Source organism: Saccostrea cucullata, unplaced genomic scaffold, assembly GCF_032062105.1.
Source record: "Saccostrea cucullata isolate Sc308-1 unplaced genomic scaffold, CSIRO_AGI_Scuc_v1 ctg16343, whole genome shotgun sequence".
Taxonomy (NCBI): Eukaryota; Metazoa; Mollusca; class Bivalvia; order Ostreida; family Ostreidae; genus Saccostrea; species Saccostrea cuccullata.
The window spans coordinates 12,658-31,667 of record NW_026933779.1 but is presented as its reverse complement, the minus strand read 5'-3'; the positions used below and the strand labels follow the sequence as shown (position 1 = coordinate 31,667).

Here is a 19,010-nt window from a genome sequence, read left to right as displayed (position 1 = left end):
CCCTTATCGACTTAGGTCAGTGGCGGCCGAGATACGAAGTCACGATCTCTCGTTCACGGAGCGAGCGCTCTACCGACTGAGATACCGTGAACGGAAATTTCTGATTGCCGATATCAATTTGATTTCTGTGGACAAGGTCTTCCAACAATCTTTCAACAATCTATTAAAACTCCATATACAAGTCGTGGCCCATATCTAGCAATAAAATGTTTCCAAACGATCCTTTTTAATAATATCAATACAAACACTACAGAAAACTCGAAAACTGTGGAATCACACATTTTCGTTGGGGGTTAATTTTTTGTTGTTTTTGAGGTATGAAGAGACCCACAAACTCATGTCCACCACGAAATGTAAGATTTTACATAGAGAACTAATTGAAATTCTACATCCAAGAAATCTAAATTCAATGAAACAAGAGCCACGAAATTTTTCCCTCACGAAAATATTTGATATTACAGTATTGCAGTTGTTAAAATCTATCTTGCCGGTATCAAAATGCATATTTTAAAATTACATGTACATTAATAAAAGAACAAAGCATCTATTATGGTGAAGGGATATAATGTTTATTACATATCGTTAAACAATAAGAGGTCAAAAGTAATCTACCAGTAATAATGCTATTAAGACACTCACGTCTATGATAAGAAGAGAACTTCTTCCTCCATTTTAATCAGTATGAAGTTTGGGCTTCTGGTATACCTATTAGTGATCACATTTAACGGTAAGCAAAGCCTTTCCCCGTTGAAAATTGTTTTACATTTCGAAATAAAGGGAAAAAAATCTAAAACTGAAAAAAATCGTAAGAATTATTTATTTTTAACATATTTTTTCATTTGAAAAATTACATTCCGTATTAAGGAACACGGCTCACTCAAGGGCTTTTACAATGTAGCCCTTTGAAACTGCTCAATTTTAGTCAACAATACATAAAGGTCAAGATAACTTTAGACTAATTTTTATCATCAATTTCAGTTTTTCCCCGTACTTAACGGCTTTAGCAGAATTATGTAGAAAATACGGTATTTTCATGACATTCAATTTAAAGTACAAAAAGTAAACCGGATATCTATATTAAATTTGATATTGATTTAAGGGGGATGTACTGCCATATTTAGTGCAGTGAGAACAAAATGTAAACATTTCTTCAAATGGCTAAAATACATTATATTTTGATCAAATTCTAAACCCTTATGATAAAGATACAATAAATATGCATAACTGAATGCATGTTGTGCTTATATAATCTATACTTTTGCAGAAAAATGCTTTTGATATGCACTTTAGAACTGCGCAGCTACAGAATTCAGCAGAGCCTTAAAAAATCCAAAAAAATACGCAAAGTGTGCATTAATGTTCTCTCTACAACCATTTGTTGAGAAAATGCCTAAATTTTGCACTTTTAAATGATAATTTTAAGTTTAAAACAAGGTATCGTTGTCTTCAAAAAGAGTGTAAAGAACCCTGAAAGTAGTTCATTGATAGCAGCACGTGGTCTATTTTTAGCACAGAATTTTGTTTTCCAGACCTCTTCTTAATATGGAAGGAAATAACAATCTTTAAATGTAGAAAAGAATTACAGTTGCCAAATATTTCAAATAATATGAACACTTTTAAAAGAGGAATTGTGTTGTAGTGTGGCTTGAAGTAATTTATTTAGTATTATTATCAAACAGTTGTTAAATAGTGTACGTATTGAAATAAACTTTTTGATTCCAGGTAAGGAAAAATGAGCACCATCAAAGTTTAAAATTAAGAGTTTGTAAGTCTGCCACAGATAACTTATAATATCTATCAAAAGTTTAATTATCACCAATGAAACACAAAGAAATTAAACACATAAAATCGATATGAAAAACCTTGTGTTAGTATCTACTAGTACGAGGGGTGATCGAACTATCTCTATATCTACAAAACAACAATTTAGATTAGAAGCAAATTTGGTGCACACTCAAGTTCTATAAATAGCATATGCCGAATAAAGTTTTGCTCACAATGTGAAAATAAAGTCATTATGCAGGTACTTGTGACGAAAAAACTGCATTTGAAGTAACGTATAAGAATTTGTTCAAAGTTTATTAAAACAAATGACTTCCTAATAATTCAATCAATGATTGGATAGACCGTTTTAGTGAAGGAAGGCAGATGGTTGAATATGATACTTGTTATGTTGCACGGTGAAAGCAAATTTGAAAAGGGGTTTGTTTTTAATTAAGCAATATGCTATCAAAGGTCTCCAATTTACACTTTGAAAAATACTTGAATATTACTATCAAATACCTAAGATATCGTTTAATTTAATCACCCCCCTCCTATATACTCTGTCAAATAAACATTTACAATTTTCATTACAGCGGAGCAACATTTGAAAAGGAATAAAATCATTCAGAGTGGGTTAGGAGATTTAATGAATAACTTTTTTCTATTTGCCCATTTTGTCAAAATTACAATTTCACAGAGTAAAGAAGAAAATCAACACAATTAAATATTTTATAACATCTTTAAAATGACGTTTGGTGGACCTCCCAACTCAGGGAAAATTATTGGGTCCGTATTTATGGTGAGAAAAAAAATTCCTTAAAATTCAAACATATTTGTTGACGGAAGAAAAAAAATCCTGTAATTGGATGTAAAATAAAATTGAGTCGGGCCACTTTTAGGCAGTAGATCGGGAGAGAGGGCAACCAAATATATTTACAACAAATGGTCTTATAAGGCTAGTACATGTTCCATCACATACTTAGTAATGCAAAATATTTTAATCTTTGGCACTATTTTGAAAAAAGAACATATAATTTTCGGAAGGGGGGGGGGGAGTCTCTCATTTTTTGCGATGATAGATAGACATTGCATATGCAATGGACCTTTGTTTGCAAACATTGTGATTGCTTCTAAATTTAAAAAAAAACAACTCTATATATTTTATCAAGCTTCGTATGTTCAATGATCGAGAGCTTACAACGTAGTCAACATAATGAGACATGATGCATTTTTATGTCCAAACATTACTCCATACGATGTGTTGGTCATTGCAAACAATCAAGCTATTTATGTGAGGTGCCTAAAGGAAAGCCTTTAACTGCCTTTTTTTTTATCTAACTGCTAAACAAAATAGACATATGTACCAACTTTTCGAATGTAAGACATGTAATTGCAATTTGTTTTTCATGCACCGCATATTGTTTAACATTTTCAAATTAAATGCTAAGCATCCTCCTTGCAGTGCCCCATTTCAAAATAACTTCTATTGCCACAGAAAAAAAGACCCGAGTAAACACATATGTTTAGGGCATTTTTTAGCTTTTTCTTGAGTTTTAAAGAAACCAACAAATATAAATATGGTTATAAACGCATCTATCCACAGCAGATAAATGCACATGTCAAGCACGTGCTCAGTGTATTAATATTTTCTAGGAAACTCGAGCTGTGAACAGAACAGTTTTTCCCGATTTGCTGGAGTGGGGTTAAAATCGCGTTTTTTCATTAATCAGACGAAGCGATGCATCAAATAAAAGTAGTAAGTAATATTACCTAATGATTATTACTAAGTAATTTCTTGTCTTGATGTTTTTATGGTCGCATTTATTCTAAAATCAATGTTATTCGAACTCTGTGCGACAGAGGAATGGCGGACGAAATAAACACATGGTCTCAGGAAGACACACATATGAAAAATCAAATTTTCAAGAATTCTAGAAAATGACAAGAAAAAAGCGAAACAAATGGTTGTAGCCATATTATCAATGAATCAAACTAACACCATTTTCAATGCATTTTTCATCTCGTGAATGCTGTAGCTGCGCAGTTCTACAATGATTAATTTCCTCCTAATTAAAACAAAATAAACTTAATTATTTACTAATTTTGGTCTCTAACAGTAGGTAACTAGTGCATTAACACTTTGAGTAACTTTGGGCTAGTTTAGACGAGTATTAAGCGCATTCTTGGCATTTCTTATTTCACACCAGACTAGATCCAATTGGCTTGTACATCCCCCTTAAAGAAGTGGCTATGAACATGCTAGTACTAATTATCGTTTTCTAAGAGACTGTAGGCAATCTGGATACATTTCCTTTGTGGAATATGAAAAAAAAAACTCCCATTTTCATGACTGGTTTTCTTAATTTTTCATTAAAAATGACTGCTTAAAATACAGTTTTTCGTCTTGTTTATCTACAAATTATTCCCCGAAACATCTTATTTGACCACGCTTAAGTTGTAAAGCATCAATAAAGGAACTTATTTCTCAAATTTGAAAAATTTGTTCGCACCATTCATTTACTAGGTCTTGACCTTAAATGTCATTTAGACATTTGGTGATTGCAAATTTATAAAAATGATGTAATATTCTGGCTAGTAAATGCATTATGACGTCAGGCAAAGCGTCGAATTTCCTAAAATTCTCATATGAAGCAGAATTTGTGCAAAATCTTATGCGCAAAAAAAGAAAACACTTGCTGTGGCTTTTAACTCGACATTTAGATATATCGACGACGTGTTTCAATTAACAATGGTAATTTCCATACCTACGTCGATACGATATATCCTGGTGAGCTTGAGATAAAAGATACCACAGAGCCTGACACATTTGCTTCACACTTGGTTATTTTACTTCAAAAAGGCACAATGGTAATCTAACAACCAAGCTATATGATAAACGTTATGACTTTAACTTTTCTATCGTCAACTTCCCTTACATATGCGGCAATATACATTCATCCTCTGCATACGGAGTATATATTTCTCAGTTGATTCGATACGCAAGAGCATGCTCTAGGTATTAGCAATTTCTAAAACGAAGTAAATTATTGACAAGCAAATTGCTGAAAAAAGATGGTCAGCAGGATTGCTCACTCCTCAATGGCACCTGGTCCCACCTCTGATGTTTGTTTGCTCTGCTTTTATTTTATATTGTTTTATGGACCTTGATATTGAATACTGTTCATTATCTCAATATCCTTTTTTTGTAGGAAATGTTCTGTATTTGTAGGTTATGTCTTGTATTTGTAAATAAAATCCTGTATTTGTATGGAATGTTTTTTGCTTTGTAGAAAATGTTCTGTACTTTGTAGATGTGTTCTTTATTTGAGGAAAATGTTACGGAATTAAAGGAAATGTTCTGCACATCCCGAAAATGATTTATATTTGAAGCCTAAGGCTGCATTTGTATGGAACAACCAACAAGTGTTAAGAATCAGTGCTGTCGCCCGCGTGCTGCAGTGGTTAGAGCGTCTGCTCTAGAGTCGCGAAGTAAGGAGTCGATCCTTACGTCGTGGATAGGAATCCCATTGCGGGACGTGGAGACCGGTCCTTCGGATGAGACCGTATAAACCGAGCCTCCGTGTCGCAGTAGGTGCTATGCCCTCACTGCTCAAAGGCCCTGAGTGCCGAGCATAGGACAAAATTGTAGCCGTCCACCGGCAAGTGGTGTCGTCTCCATATGAGTGAAAAATTCTCAAGAGGGACGTTAAACAACATACAATCAATCAATCAATCAATCAATCAATCAATCAGTGCTGTCCTCTAATTGTTCTTTAATCATATGACTGCCGTCATGAGAAAAGGGCCCTTATCTTTTGACGTCACAATGCTCAGAAAACGACGTCAAAGTCGCGGTATTGTAAACACGGAAGTAATTTTGTTGACTGCATTTTGTGAACAAGAAATAAAATTGAATTTCAAAGTGTATCAAAAATGTGAAATCTGACATTTTTAATAGGTATATGATATTATTTACTATTTAGTACGTAAATTTATTCATAATTTTGTTAAAGTATTTAACTTGTTGATCAGGGGCATTGGACATGCACGTTGCTGTGGAACACAGGAACAGCGATTAAAACGATGTCTATGCATGACTGAATTAAAGCTGCTGCATATTTGTTTTCTGAGCAATTTACAAATGCTGAAATTTGAATTAATGATAAGAAGTCTTAATATCAAAATATATATTCCATATACATGTACATTTTTTTCAGAGAGAGAGAAAAAAAGAAAAAAGCGCGAGTGAGAGATCTTTGCACACATAGTAATTACCGTTCTTATTTATTAAAAGTGCTACTTTTACATCATAATTTAAAATGTATTTAGCCATTTTAAATTTAATCCATAATTAATCTAACTGATGTACCCCGATAGCCAGCCTTCGGAAACCTTCTAGATCAACAATATTTTTTATATAAATTAACAGTAAGAGAACATGCTAAGGGAAAAAAAGGGGAAAAAATACGGAGGATGGGGATGCCACGAAAATTTTGCCAAAAAAAAATTGTTTCAAAAACACATTTAAAATGATCAAATAAATACATTCAAAGGAATTGTATGATAAAAATTACTATTGTTTTCTGAAAAAAATTTCCGATGAAATGATTGAATGAAATCCTACTTGAACCTGTATTGCAATATGTTAAGAAATTAAATACAGCTAGTGTAGACTTTTCCCAAAAGCATTATACCGTATGTTGGTGGAATTAATAATATTGCATCGACAGTGATATTATGAATGAGGATATTTATAAACCAAAAGAAAAACACTAGATAGATTACAGTAAGCGAAAAGACGTACGAATTTCTGGCTAATGTCAGATATAGGTACATGTATTAAGAATACATTACTATAGATAGAGCAAAAAGTATAAGTGACAAGTGGTTATGGGTGTAATTTCCAGAAGTTATGAAAATGTGCGTGAAATATATTTCACTGACTATTGAATTCATAATTTGAAATAAATGAGTCACGTTCTGCGTTGAAATCTTCAAATCTGATACATGTATCAAAATACCCCGCATATCTCTATCGACATTAATTTCTTTAAGTTTTGTTAAAATCGAGATAAGATTTTACTATTATATCATAATCCTACATGTAACATGACTCTACGGAAAGGAATTAATAAACAAACACAAATATTTCTACTTTTAAAGAAAATATTGGCCATTACAGTCCACGCAAGTAGGAACGAGGTAGCTACATTGAAAGTCCGCCCCCCCCTCCACACACAAAGATACACACTTTTTGTTGCAGCATAGTCAAATTCGTGCACTACAAAAGAATTAGGCCGTGTGTTATGTTTGATTAAAAAAAAATGATACTGAAAGAAGATTGAACCTACCCCCCCCCCCCCCCCCCCCCCCGGCGAAATTGGATTCGAGTTTCCACAACCCCCTCTCTCTTTTTTTGGTTGAGTAGTTTTTTTAAGATACGAGTCAAATGTGTGGGGTTTTATAATATGTTTGGTTTTGAAGTAATAAATAGGAAAATAATGGTTTGCATAAATATTTTAAGCGAATGAGAGTCAATTTAGAGCGGTAAATTATTACTTAATTAAAAGCATCGCCTCATACAAAAAGCATGAACGTGTGCTGGACGTAATATTTCATTAGTGGATGAGACAATCGCGTCGAAATGAGAAAAAACCTATAAGGTGTCAAGTTAATTAGCCATTGTTACGAAAGAAAAAATGATTAGATGACCTTTCATGGACGCGTGGAAGATTTTGTTTTGCTTGTCAAGGAATATTTGGTGGTTGAAAGTGCTCACAACTGAAAAATATATAGCTCCCCCCCCCCCCCCCCTGCACACACACACCTAATATGGCTTCCTACGGGCCTGTCGTTCTTGCGTAAAAATATACTAGCATCTATTCAGTTTCCGTTTCAAATAGATTTCGTCAAAATCTTAATGGAACTGAACACAGAAAAGTCTAGCTGCAGATCTGTAGCGTTATGTAAAACCATAACGTTACTAGATCTGCAACTAAGAAAAGTCAAGCACGGCGTTTAGTGAACATATATAAGAAAGAGAAAAGAACAACACAATTGACCATCTTTTAAAAAAGTAAGCAGTTAAAAGACGGTTTCAATTTGAGGTATAAATTCAAAGAAAGTTTCAACTTAAGGTACGGTATATAAACAATTCATAAGAGAATCCTTTACAAGTACATTGTACATGTTTTTGCCTATTTACGATGTTTCTACTCCATATCTAAGATAGGCGAAAAAATAAATTGTTTAAACAATGGAACCTTAGAGCTTTAAAAAATTTAAATAAAAAATTCAAAAAAGTAAAAGTTTTAAAATCCGCTTGCAAGGAAGTAGCGAACGTATAGTATAATTGTTTAATTCATGAATTTTTATGAACAGAACAAACGTTTTTAAATGGTGTTTTTCATCCTATCGTAACAATTATAGGGAACAAAGTTACGTGCGTGTCACGGTGTGTGTTGGTGAGTGAATGCTGACTCATATGATTTTTTTTTAATATCGGGATCGATGTGCTTTTTGCGAGGGGGTGCCCCGTTTTGCGCGCGGTGCCATTCTGCATGGGATTCACTCTCTGTATATATTTCCTTTAATCTTTAAGTGTCCGAGTGCTTTATATATTTTATAAATCGAATTAGATTATTTTATATAAAAAGGATAATTTGTATGGATTTAAACAAATATTATTTCCCTATTGATTATGTTACATGTATAAACTACTAGGATTCCTAGATTCTGTCTAGACCCCCCTTTTACGAAATAACTAGATCTGTTCTAAAATAGTATAAAAATAATAATAATATACAAAATTCTTTAGGAATAGTTACATACTAGTCGCTTGGAAGAAAATAATAAATACTTTTTCAAGTTTTAAATTCTCAAAATGATTGAGGTTATTAAAATAACGTAATTTTAAGAATTTCTGAAAAATGAATTAGACGCAGGCGATCATTACGTTTCAGTGAGTAGCGTCAAAGTTGTGTTTGGAGCGCCTCACTAAAATGCTCATAAAATACTGAAAAAGTGAGATACTTTCAAAATTTATGTAAATTTGCATTCAGAAAGAGTCCGGCTATCAAAATTCACCAAAAAGTCATTTTATGAAAATTTGACCTTAAGGGCCCTTTTCTCGTGACGGCAGTCATATGTATTTTTTATAAATTTATGTAATGGTACAATTAGTATGAAATTGCACAAAATACAAAATTAATCGTGAGACATTTTAAATAATTTAAGGAAATATCATAAAATTTTAGAAAATATTCCGAAATGTTGGGAAATACCTAGCAATTGACGGAAATGTAATAATATTGTAATTGGGGGAATTTTTTTATGTAATTAACGGATATGCCTTGTAATTGACAGAAATGGCTGGTAATAGACATAAATGGTATGTAACTGTTAAAATGCTCTGTGGCTATTGAAAAAAAATACTGATTTTAGGGAAAATGTCCTATAGTGAACAAAATATGTTTAGATCTTTGTGAATTTCATGTTCTTGTCGGAATCTTCCTGTAGTTGTCGGTGTCAGTAGTGGTACCACGTGTCAGAATGGGTGGACGGGATACAACTCTAGGTGTTACCTGTTTGTTATGCATATGTCAGCAGACTGGAACGAAGCATCGGTAAAAAAAATTCACAATTCTTATCGTGGCGCAGGCAGTGGTTAGAACGTATGCGAAGTAAGCAGTCCATCCTTAAGACGCAGGTTTGAATGCCACTGTGGGAATTGGAGACGGTTCTTTAGATGAGATCGTACAAACCGAGGTCTCGTGTCGCATAGAATTGATCCCTCGCTGCTCAATGGCCCTGAGGGCCGAGTAAAGGACAAAATGTGCAGCTCTCCACCGGCAAATGATTGACTCTTCATATGAGTTATACATTTACAAAAGGGACAATAAACATTATACAATCAATCAATATAGATTCTATCAAACATTTATAAAATAACATTTCTCCAGATTTAACTTTTTTAAGCTTTGGTGCACTTTATTACGCATAATGTATTAAAGTTTGTGATATTTTTTTTTAATTTATTTTTTTTCAAGCAATTTTGTCACACACAAAACTCACGACTGGCAGAGATTGATAATGCAAGAGAAGACAACTTCTTAGTCCAACATCTCAAAGATTATGGCAGATCGGGTAATATGCATTATCATAAACACTCTTTTATATTTCACCTACAAAAGACTCAATTTTCCCCTACAAAAATAATGTCGTGAAATGTTTAGCTAACCTTAGACGAAGGTGGTTGTTAAATGACCATCAGAGGTTTAAATAAAAATTTATTGTACACAAGAAAAATCTTCTCAAGAACTGATGTTTTAGATGTTCGTATTTGCTCTGCTCCTTTTTTGTATTGTTTTATGGACTTTAAAGCTTGAATACTGTTCGATGTCTCAATATATTTTTTTTAGCAAATTTCTGGGTGGGCGGAACTGACGTCATTATAGAAGGCGATTGGATATGGAGCTTGTCCCAGACACCTATCCATCACTATACCCACTGGGACCCGCGGGAGCCAAATGACCTGGGCGGTGATGAGAACTGCATGGAAATGCGACAGGAATATGGCTATATGTGGAACGATATGTCTTGCCATGTTCGTCAATATTTCATTTGTGAGCAACCGTGAGTATTTCTTCATTCCACTTCTGTGGGAAGAACTCATCATACGTTCAGATAAACAACGTAAGATTAATTTTGAATTTCACATATTTTAACTCCAAGAATTTTATATTTTTTCCTTGAGAAGTTTTGACATATAATTTAGATAATTATACTTCTGTTAAAATGTTTCCTATATAAAGTTCGGAAGGTAAAATAGCTATCTTTTATAGTTCACGCATAGCAAAGCTATACCTCGGGGTATAATTTTTGCTATCCACCCTCGGAAAATTTTCATGCAATATTTGCCTCCAAGTTTGATTTCCAGCGATAAATCTATTGTCTGATGACTTCAATAGCATTGTGACGTCATCGGGATTTCGGATTATTCTTGCAGTATTATCTTACTCCAAAAAATTCAAACCTCAGAAATTATATTATACATCAGTATAATAAAACGCTTATCCACTGTTTGTGAGTGGGATAGCTCTTTTATCAAACCCGCGACAGGGAACTATCCCCCGAGGGCTTGCCAATCACAACCAGTGGATACGTGTTTAATATTACATTGTTTTCTTTGCTCTTTATAAATATTACATGAATTGCGGAATGAAGTTAAAAATTAATCAACTCGATTAAGAATAGGTTCGAAATATGGCAGAGGTCGTAAACAGATCTCCAAATTTGTAGTAATTCCTAGAAAATCAGTACAGATACATCCTACTTTAAGTAATGTTATGAAGTATGATGTATCATATCACGCTTTGTGCTCTTATAATCCATACTGTCTGTCTGTTTCAATAGTGCAGTTTCTTTTTTAACTCGACATTGAATTGATGATCTAATTACTGTATGCATTTGGCGTTTCAGGAGTGGACTAGGACCTGTGGTCGGATGACGCTACTACTAAATCTTATATCATTGTAAATCATAATAGATCAGAATTGGTTAGGTACATTATCTACGTGAGAAACATCTATAGACATTATTCAAATTAAAGACATCAAAATTACGTTTTTTAATCCCTTTAGGCAATAACAACAACCGAACGACGTCATGATAAAATAATATATAAACATTTCCTGCATACCTTTTAAAATTATGATTGGAAGTCTGATATGTTTATGCTTTGAATTGAATAAACGGAAGAAAATAATATAAACATTAACAATAAAACAGTAAGTGTATCGTTATTGCATAACACTTTTTTTGCTGTATAAAGTTTTCTACTTTACATTTGTATTCTCTGCTCTGTGACAAGACCTTTTAATGTGTATATGACCCTTTAACCTTGACATTAGAATTTAACACATTTTTAATGATGAGAATTTCAACTTGGTCATGTTTTGAACTGTTAGAATTCGGGCTTATATAATTTATTCTATAGGTTTTTTTTTGACGGTGATTACAAACATTATTCAATAAAAATGGATAGTTTAAGGTACTGATGAAGCAAACATGGATGTTATCTCTACGCCAATATAGTTGTTTTTAATCCAAATAAACAAAAAAAAAAGGAAAACGCCTTTGAAATTTTGCAGTATGATGACCGTAACTAAAACATTCCAGTGAAAAGATGATGACCGTTATATGATTATACAGATTATTATAAGTAGACTGTAATTAAATATTTTTAAAACTCATATTAGATGTATTAGATTTCTTTTGAAAGCAAATTCATGTTTGTTACCGCACGATCAGCAACGGGAGGAACCCCTCCTTATTTTTTTTTTTAAACATAACTTTTTCTTTTGAAAACGATCTTTGGTGAAGCGATCCCCTCCTCTCTAAATTGTTAGCTGCAATGTATGCTGTATTATTTCATACAAATAAGGCAATCATTAGATAATAGAAATTAAAATGAACTACTTGTATATTACCGGTAATCAAGTAATCAAGGTGATACTTTGAAAAACGAACTAAATGGCTCGCCAAAATCTAATATTGTAAAAATGGATCTAAAATTAGACTAGATGAGTAACAATGATATGTAATTAAAATGTATGAGCCAATCCATGTTCTTACCTAGATAGCATGACTACGCTGGTCCAACGTTGGCTAATGGTTGGACCTTTGGCCGATGGTTGGCGTTGGGTTTATTATTTATTTCCGATTTCTAGACACAAAATTCAAAGTTTGTTTCATGCAATCTTTATCTTTTAGTAAGCTTGCCTTAGTTCTAAATAAAATATGTCACTAGATCAGTCGCTTATCACTTTAATTTATCTATATATAATTTATAAATTAAAATGTATCATTGATCTATGTTAATTATTACCTTAATCAAAATCTAATTTGTAAATTTTATTTTTAAATATCTTTAAAATTTTGGCTGTATCAGTTTTCTCTTATATTTTCTACCATTAAGAAAAGAAATTTTGGAAATGTTATTTTGTGCTTCACCGGTTTCAGGGAAATTAAATCTATGGTGGCATATTTATACCATCTAAATAACATTTTGTTAACATAGCATATCATGTCAAATCAAGATAACTATCTCGTCAAGTCACAGTAACTTTCTAATTTGGCGACAGATATCGACTTTATATCTTGTCCAGTCAAGGTAAGATATCACATTTATTGCAATTGCTTTTTTATTGATGATGCAAGATAAATTAGCTCGTCAAATGTGATATCTTATCTTGACTGAACAAGATATAAATACGTTTTTGTTGACAAACCAGAAAGCTATCATAACTTGACGAGATAGTTATCTTGACTTGACATGATCTGCTATGTTAACAAATAGTTATCTGGATGGCATAAATATGCCACCATACAAATCTTATAGGATTAATTAAAGTTCTCATTTTATTTAATAAGTGGAAATAACATGTTGAATGAAGAGAAGAGTATTTGCTGCCATTATTTTAAAACAGAATTGTAAAGAATTACATTTAATATTATAATTCACCACGTGATATCTTTCCTCTTGTCATTTTCACAAGCTTTTAATTGGGGTTTGGAACGTGCCACAACCTTTGGTTTACAAAAGAGAGAGAGCGAGTGTAAGAAGAAGCTGTTTTTCTCTTTTAAACCATGATTACATGTTTGTCTACTAACACAAGATTACTAATGCAAATATACAACTTCTGTGAAGAGGAGCTATAGAACAATAGACAAACATGCGCTGACTATTTATAAAGTCAGTAAAATGGAACTTCAAGGCGTCCTCATTATCGTCCGGAGATTGAAAAAATTGTGATTGCCCTTGCCTTAGAAAAGAGATTCCTACATCGTAAATACACATTTTAATTAAGTAAAATTGTAGACTAGACGGTGATCACGCTTGCAATTAAAAGAAAAATGTCTATTTTGAAAGTTTATTTTGAAGTAAATTTCGCATAAGTGCAGTCATTCCTTATTCTCAAAACACCAGATTATTCCAATTTGGCTCTGTTGCAACAAAAAGAGATGACAACCACGGAATTATCATTTTAACAATTATATGTTTTGATCGAGAAATAAGGTTGGCAAATGGTTAGAAATGTTTTGTTTGAAAATGATATTTATGTCTTTGTACAAATACCTTCATATATCTGCTTCTATAACAAGGGAGAAAACAAACTGAATTTAGTATACTACGGTCATCCAGCTTCATTGAAAAAATTAAGATTATGGTCATCTTAGTGTTTTTTACGGTCATCAGTCTCAGAAACTTTGAGGTCGTACTATAGCTTTATTTTCTTAATTTCAAGTAAGTTTTAATAATCAATAACAAGTTTTCATTGGCTTACATTCAATTTTCAGCGCAGTTTACACAGGAATGCTAACAAATGTTTCAAATCTTTCATCCGATCGGTTAAGCCGACATGTTTTGATGACCGTAATATATATTACAGTCACCGGCTTTCCTGCAGTGATAGGTGTATTCCTTTAAAAAACTTTTCTTTGGATATCAACATTTTTCCTTTTTTACTTTGACCTTCGGAGATTTTGACTTTTGACTTGCATTCGAGAAAGAGCTATATGCGGTATATTGCATATCTTTGCCCCCACAAAGTCACATTTTGAAAAAATTCTTGAAATGTGCTGAATTCTATTAATTGTATGAGAAATATAAATTAAGAGAACATATTAAAGTTTCAAAGTAGTTTATTGACAATTTTGTTTTTGTGACATCACAAGCTAGTCCGATTTTAAAATATTTTTAGAAAGAGGACAAAATGGACAAAGTTACAACAATATTAGCTTTAAAATTTATAGAGGGCAAGTTTGCTCAGGAATAATATTTACATATTTCATTGATATTTTAATTTGGCACATTATATCAAAATATTGACCCTAATCAGACCTGCGCTCGGTGAATTTTATTTTAAATATCAATGTAATATATATATTTTTCTGCAGACATCATGAAAAATTTTGATTTACGTCTTTTTCGTGACGTCATTTCAAACGTATGACATCATTGCTTATAAAAATATTCAGTGCTTTGATGTCAGCATATAGCTCCTGTTTAGGAACATAATGAAATATTTCTCATTTTTTTCGTCAAAGATTTATTTGGGGGGCAATTATCGGATACTACCGAATAAAGCTTTTTCAACCTTCACCAAGAACTAATATGCTAAGGTATCATTTTTCTACAAACTGAAGATAAAAAGAGAAGAGGGTCTGTATAAAGATCACGTCTGAATATAGCCGCTTTCTTTGAAATCCTTATGTAATTGTAATTTGCCATATACCGTATATTGAGTTAATATAGCAGGGGGGGATTTTCGTGTGTTGATGATAGATTGCTAAAATTGTAATCGCTTCAATAATTAATGCTCTTCTTAGTGCCCGTCTACGTAGAGCTGAAACCCTGCGAGCGCTATAATAAATTTTTCCTAAATTTGAGCAGGCAAAATGCCAATGTTTACACTCGCCTATACTGTAGTTCACGTAGTACTGAGAGGCGATTCCTCCTTCTAATCCCTGTCACTCAGGCCTATACCGCAATGATAATCCCCCCAGTGATTATTTATATAAATAGATAATATTTCTAATCCTGAGTGCATCATTTTTATTTGAACAATGTTTCGAAAAAAGCACTCTTTGAACAATAGATTTTGTCGCTTGACATCTCACCCACAAAGACCCCAAAAGCGGGGGACAACAATTTTTTGATTTGCTAATAAGCTTTCTTTATTGAAGGAAAATAAACATGATATACTCCACCATTTATTTCAATCATGGCAAAAACAGTTTTTGCATATGATAAGCCATGATGTAGATGTGCTTTAAGATTTTGATATAATGTGATATAATATAATTGATTGAAGAACTAAAAAAAACTAGTTCAATAATGAATTTAAATTTAATAGTGTTCACAGATTTGAAAAGGAAAAACTCGACCAAATTTCACAAAAATCAGCTTGGCGCCAAAACATTAATTAAGAAACATGATCAATCAAATCAAATCGTCAATTTTCGGTCAGGATTGGGCAAGCTTGGAAAAGATTTTATAAATCTATCATCCTGACATAGCTACCAACATAGAGGTGAACAACTGATAGTGGTGCCAGATATTATGTCAAAGGAGAAAGGCGAATCCCCTCTGTGTACAGAGCATTGTGATCTACCAGGGCACAGCAAACCCCTGCCAGACATAAGAAGTGGCCTATTGATCTTGTGACCTTAGTGTCAGAGCCTGACCAATTTTATCTAAGCCAAACTTGCAATTAACTTTTTGAAATATTAGATCTAGGACTTTCATGTTTCACAGGCATATTCCATGTGACAAGAGCTTCCTTTGCAGCCCAACCATTTTGGTCTTTTAGCCTTGACCTTTGGTATTTAGCTTTGAATCTTAGAAACTTAAACCATCGCCAGTAGCTACTATAAGTAAGGGTGTACCAGTGTTTCACAAACACATGTTGTTATATATGTTGTTATATAATATATTTATAAAGTTCAAGTCTTGTCGTTTATGTTAATCAAATTTCACCACAGTAGACAAGACTAAATGTACATGTGTGGTAATCAGGATTTATTTCAAATCATTAAATTTCAACAAATTTATTCAAAATGTAAACTTGTGAATATTCAGCGTTTTGTAGCGTATTATGATTTTATTACCATTTTTTGTCCTCAGGAAGGGACAGAGTATTCCAAACATTTGGTATTTTTTAATTGTTCATCGATGTTGTTGATCATTTTTTTATAGATCTGACACTTGGCATATATAGTGTTGTTGGGTTTTAGTGCTTTATATGTATTTAATTATTAAGTTCTCTTTGTTCTTATTACAAGTTTTATTTTTTTCAAAATGGTGAAATGATTATTATCTAACGCTTCAATTAAATGGTAACGCAAGAATAGCACATTTCTTTCATTCTAATTATTTATCAGTAAATCATGCACAGGGAAATAATGAGAAATCAAAATTACCACTCCATTATAAAATGCTGCAAATACAAAAGTTTTTTTTTTTTACTCTCGACCCCCATGCAGGTTATACTCAAAAACTTAAATTTTTTTTCATATGATTTGGACACGAATAGTTTCTCTAAATAATTCTTTTGAAAGACAAGGGTTTTCCTAGAAGAAGGCGGAGAATTTCTATTAGGAAATAGAGGAACTGGTCATAATTTCTTTTATGCAACCCGTTTTCGCATTTTTTTTTTTGTTAAATGAGATATGTGGAGATTACGTAACATTAATGCAGCAAGAAAGTCCATGAAACATTACAAAATATGGTTTCAATGAAAATGAAATTCGAATATATACCTTATCATTGGTCATTTGCAAATTTATTTTGTTAAGAATAAAATAAAAATAGTGAACACACAAGTACTCTGGATTTCTCTGTTATCTTTAAATCATGACAAAGAGCTCATGCATACGTCTCATTTTTACATCAGTTTTGGGGCATTAACTTAGCCATTGTTAGGTACATGTATAATCTATAATGCAAGACATGAAAACCAAATCAAATTATAAAAAAGGTCTATTGGGCATATGCCTTACTCGTGCATTTTGACAAAAGTAAGGTTTAAAGGTTTAAATTAAGTAAGGTTTAAATATTACATACATAAGTGGAAATTCAGACTGAAATATTATTTTGAAGAATTTCATCCTTAGAAGGGAACTTTAATTTCCAGAGGCAGAGTTAAAACAAAATCACAGCCCCTCTCTGTCTCTTCTTCTCTCTCTCTCTCTCTCTCTCTCTCTCTCTCTCTCTAGGTTTACTGAAATTACTAAACTAAAAAAACAAAATCATAAGCATGTACAAACAAAAGCTTGTCAACTGCAAATAACACATCTTAAGATGAATTTTATTTTAAGTACATTTATTGGAAAATGCAAATGTGGAAAGTGCGTAACTTGAAGAATGTACAAAAAGAAAGATATTATCTTTAAGCAAAGCAGAATTATAATGATAGAAAACACGATAACATGGAAATTAAAATAATATACAAAAAATATACTTTATTTTGTTCAGATAGAAAACAAGTTTTACAAGAAAAGGGGGTAGTTAAAATAAATTTTAATCAAATGATACAATACATTTCTAATAATTCATTAAATGTATTTGTTAGAACGTGTAGAAAATACACATGTCACATTACAAATTAACCAAGCGTTACATTTTAAGAGTTATGATGGCTTGATATAACAGTAACACAGGCTTATAAACAAATTAAGGAAACAGATCTGCTTCGTTATAAACGTATTTCTTTACATTCCCTAAATTAAACATTTAAAAGTCACAGGAATAGAAAACTGCTTAAATGTAAAGCATCGATTCACGTTAAGTGTGTAAGCTTTCATCGTGTTTTAGCTTACTGTTATTTTTAGTAATTAGATTTTACATGTATTCTTTGAGCTTTCGTATTTACTTGTTCTTTGCCTATGATTGCAATGCGCACTTGTCAGTGTGACGAAATAAAGTAATATTAGAAGCAGTTTACATGTTTAAGAAAGGACAGATTATGTAATATTTTATACACTAAATAACATGTCTTTTTATTATCGCAAAATATAATATTTGATTATTCAGTAGAAAGTATTAGACGGCTTCTAATAAATCGATATTTTGCAAAATCACAAGCTTTTAACGAATAAACGCAAGAAGTTTTAAGGTATTCAAAAATTGTGCAAAAGATGTTTTTTTAGAGAAATATTCAAAATTTGGTCCAAAATCTAACTTTTTGCACTTAGCTGTAAACTATATAGATTCATGTTCTATGGCCTACATAATGACCATGTCAGCAAATACAATTTAGTATTAAGTCAAAGACTGACTGACATTTTAATACATATTGTTAGGACATAATTTAAACACTGAATTGTCAACAAATTTTCCGGATATTTCTCAATCATGACCAAGAGAATACAGCGTTTGTGACTGGTCGGCAGGGTATGCTCAATCCTGCAGGGTACTTGGTCCCATCTCTGATATTCGTTATCTCCATATATTACGCTCCTGATACTTTATATAATCATTCAACAAGAGAAGAACCAAGTAATTGGTTGGCTGTAAGGTGCGTCCTGCTGAGGCCTAGTAACTCATAACTCTTTGTTGGCATTTAAGGTGTCCTCATTCCCAGATACAATTTTCAATATTTAAGTATATATTTGTACAAATGTAGCATCAAAGGATAATATAGCAACATTTAAATTCTTTAGAAAACAATACGCAATAGGAT

The 19,010-nt window shown here is 32.3% G+C and overlaps 1 protein-coding gene across 1 annotated transcript; it reads left to right on the top strand.

The window, feature by feature from the left end:
• Positions 1-652: 652 nt before the first annotated feature.
• On the top strand, positions 653-11,309 carry LOC134239324 (perlucin-like). The gene is made up of 5 exons (XM_062721492.1): positions 653-727; positions 9,283-9,389; positions 9,813-9,909; positions 10,185-10,398; positions 11,245-11,309. Exons 1-5 carry the CDS (start codon positions 682-684, stop codon positions 11,270-11,272), a joined length of 492 nt encoding a protein of 163 aa, XP_062577476.1. The 5' UTR covers positions 653-681; the 3' UTR covers positions 11,273-11,309.
• Positions 11,310-19,010: the final 7,701 nt, after the last annotated feature.

Coding starts and splice junctions, on each gene's coding strand:
- LOC134239324 (XM_062721492.1), top strand. CDS start 682: ATGAAGTTTGGGCTTCTGGTATACCTATTAGTGATCACATTTAACG. Junction 728..9,282: donor ATTAGTGATCACATTTAACG/GTAAGCAAAGCC, acceptor ATCTTCCTGTAG/TTGTCGGTGTCAGTAGTGGT. Junction 10,399..11,244: donor TATTTCATTTGTGAGCAACC/GTGAGTATTTCT, acceptor TTGGCGTTTCAG/GAGTGGACTAGGACCTGTGG.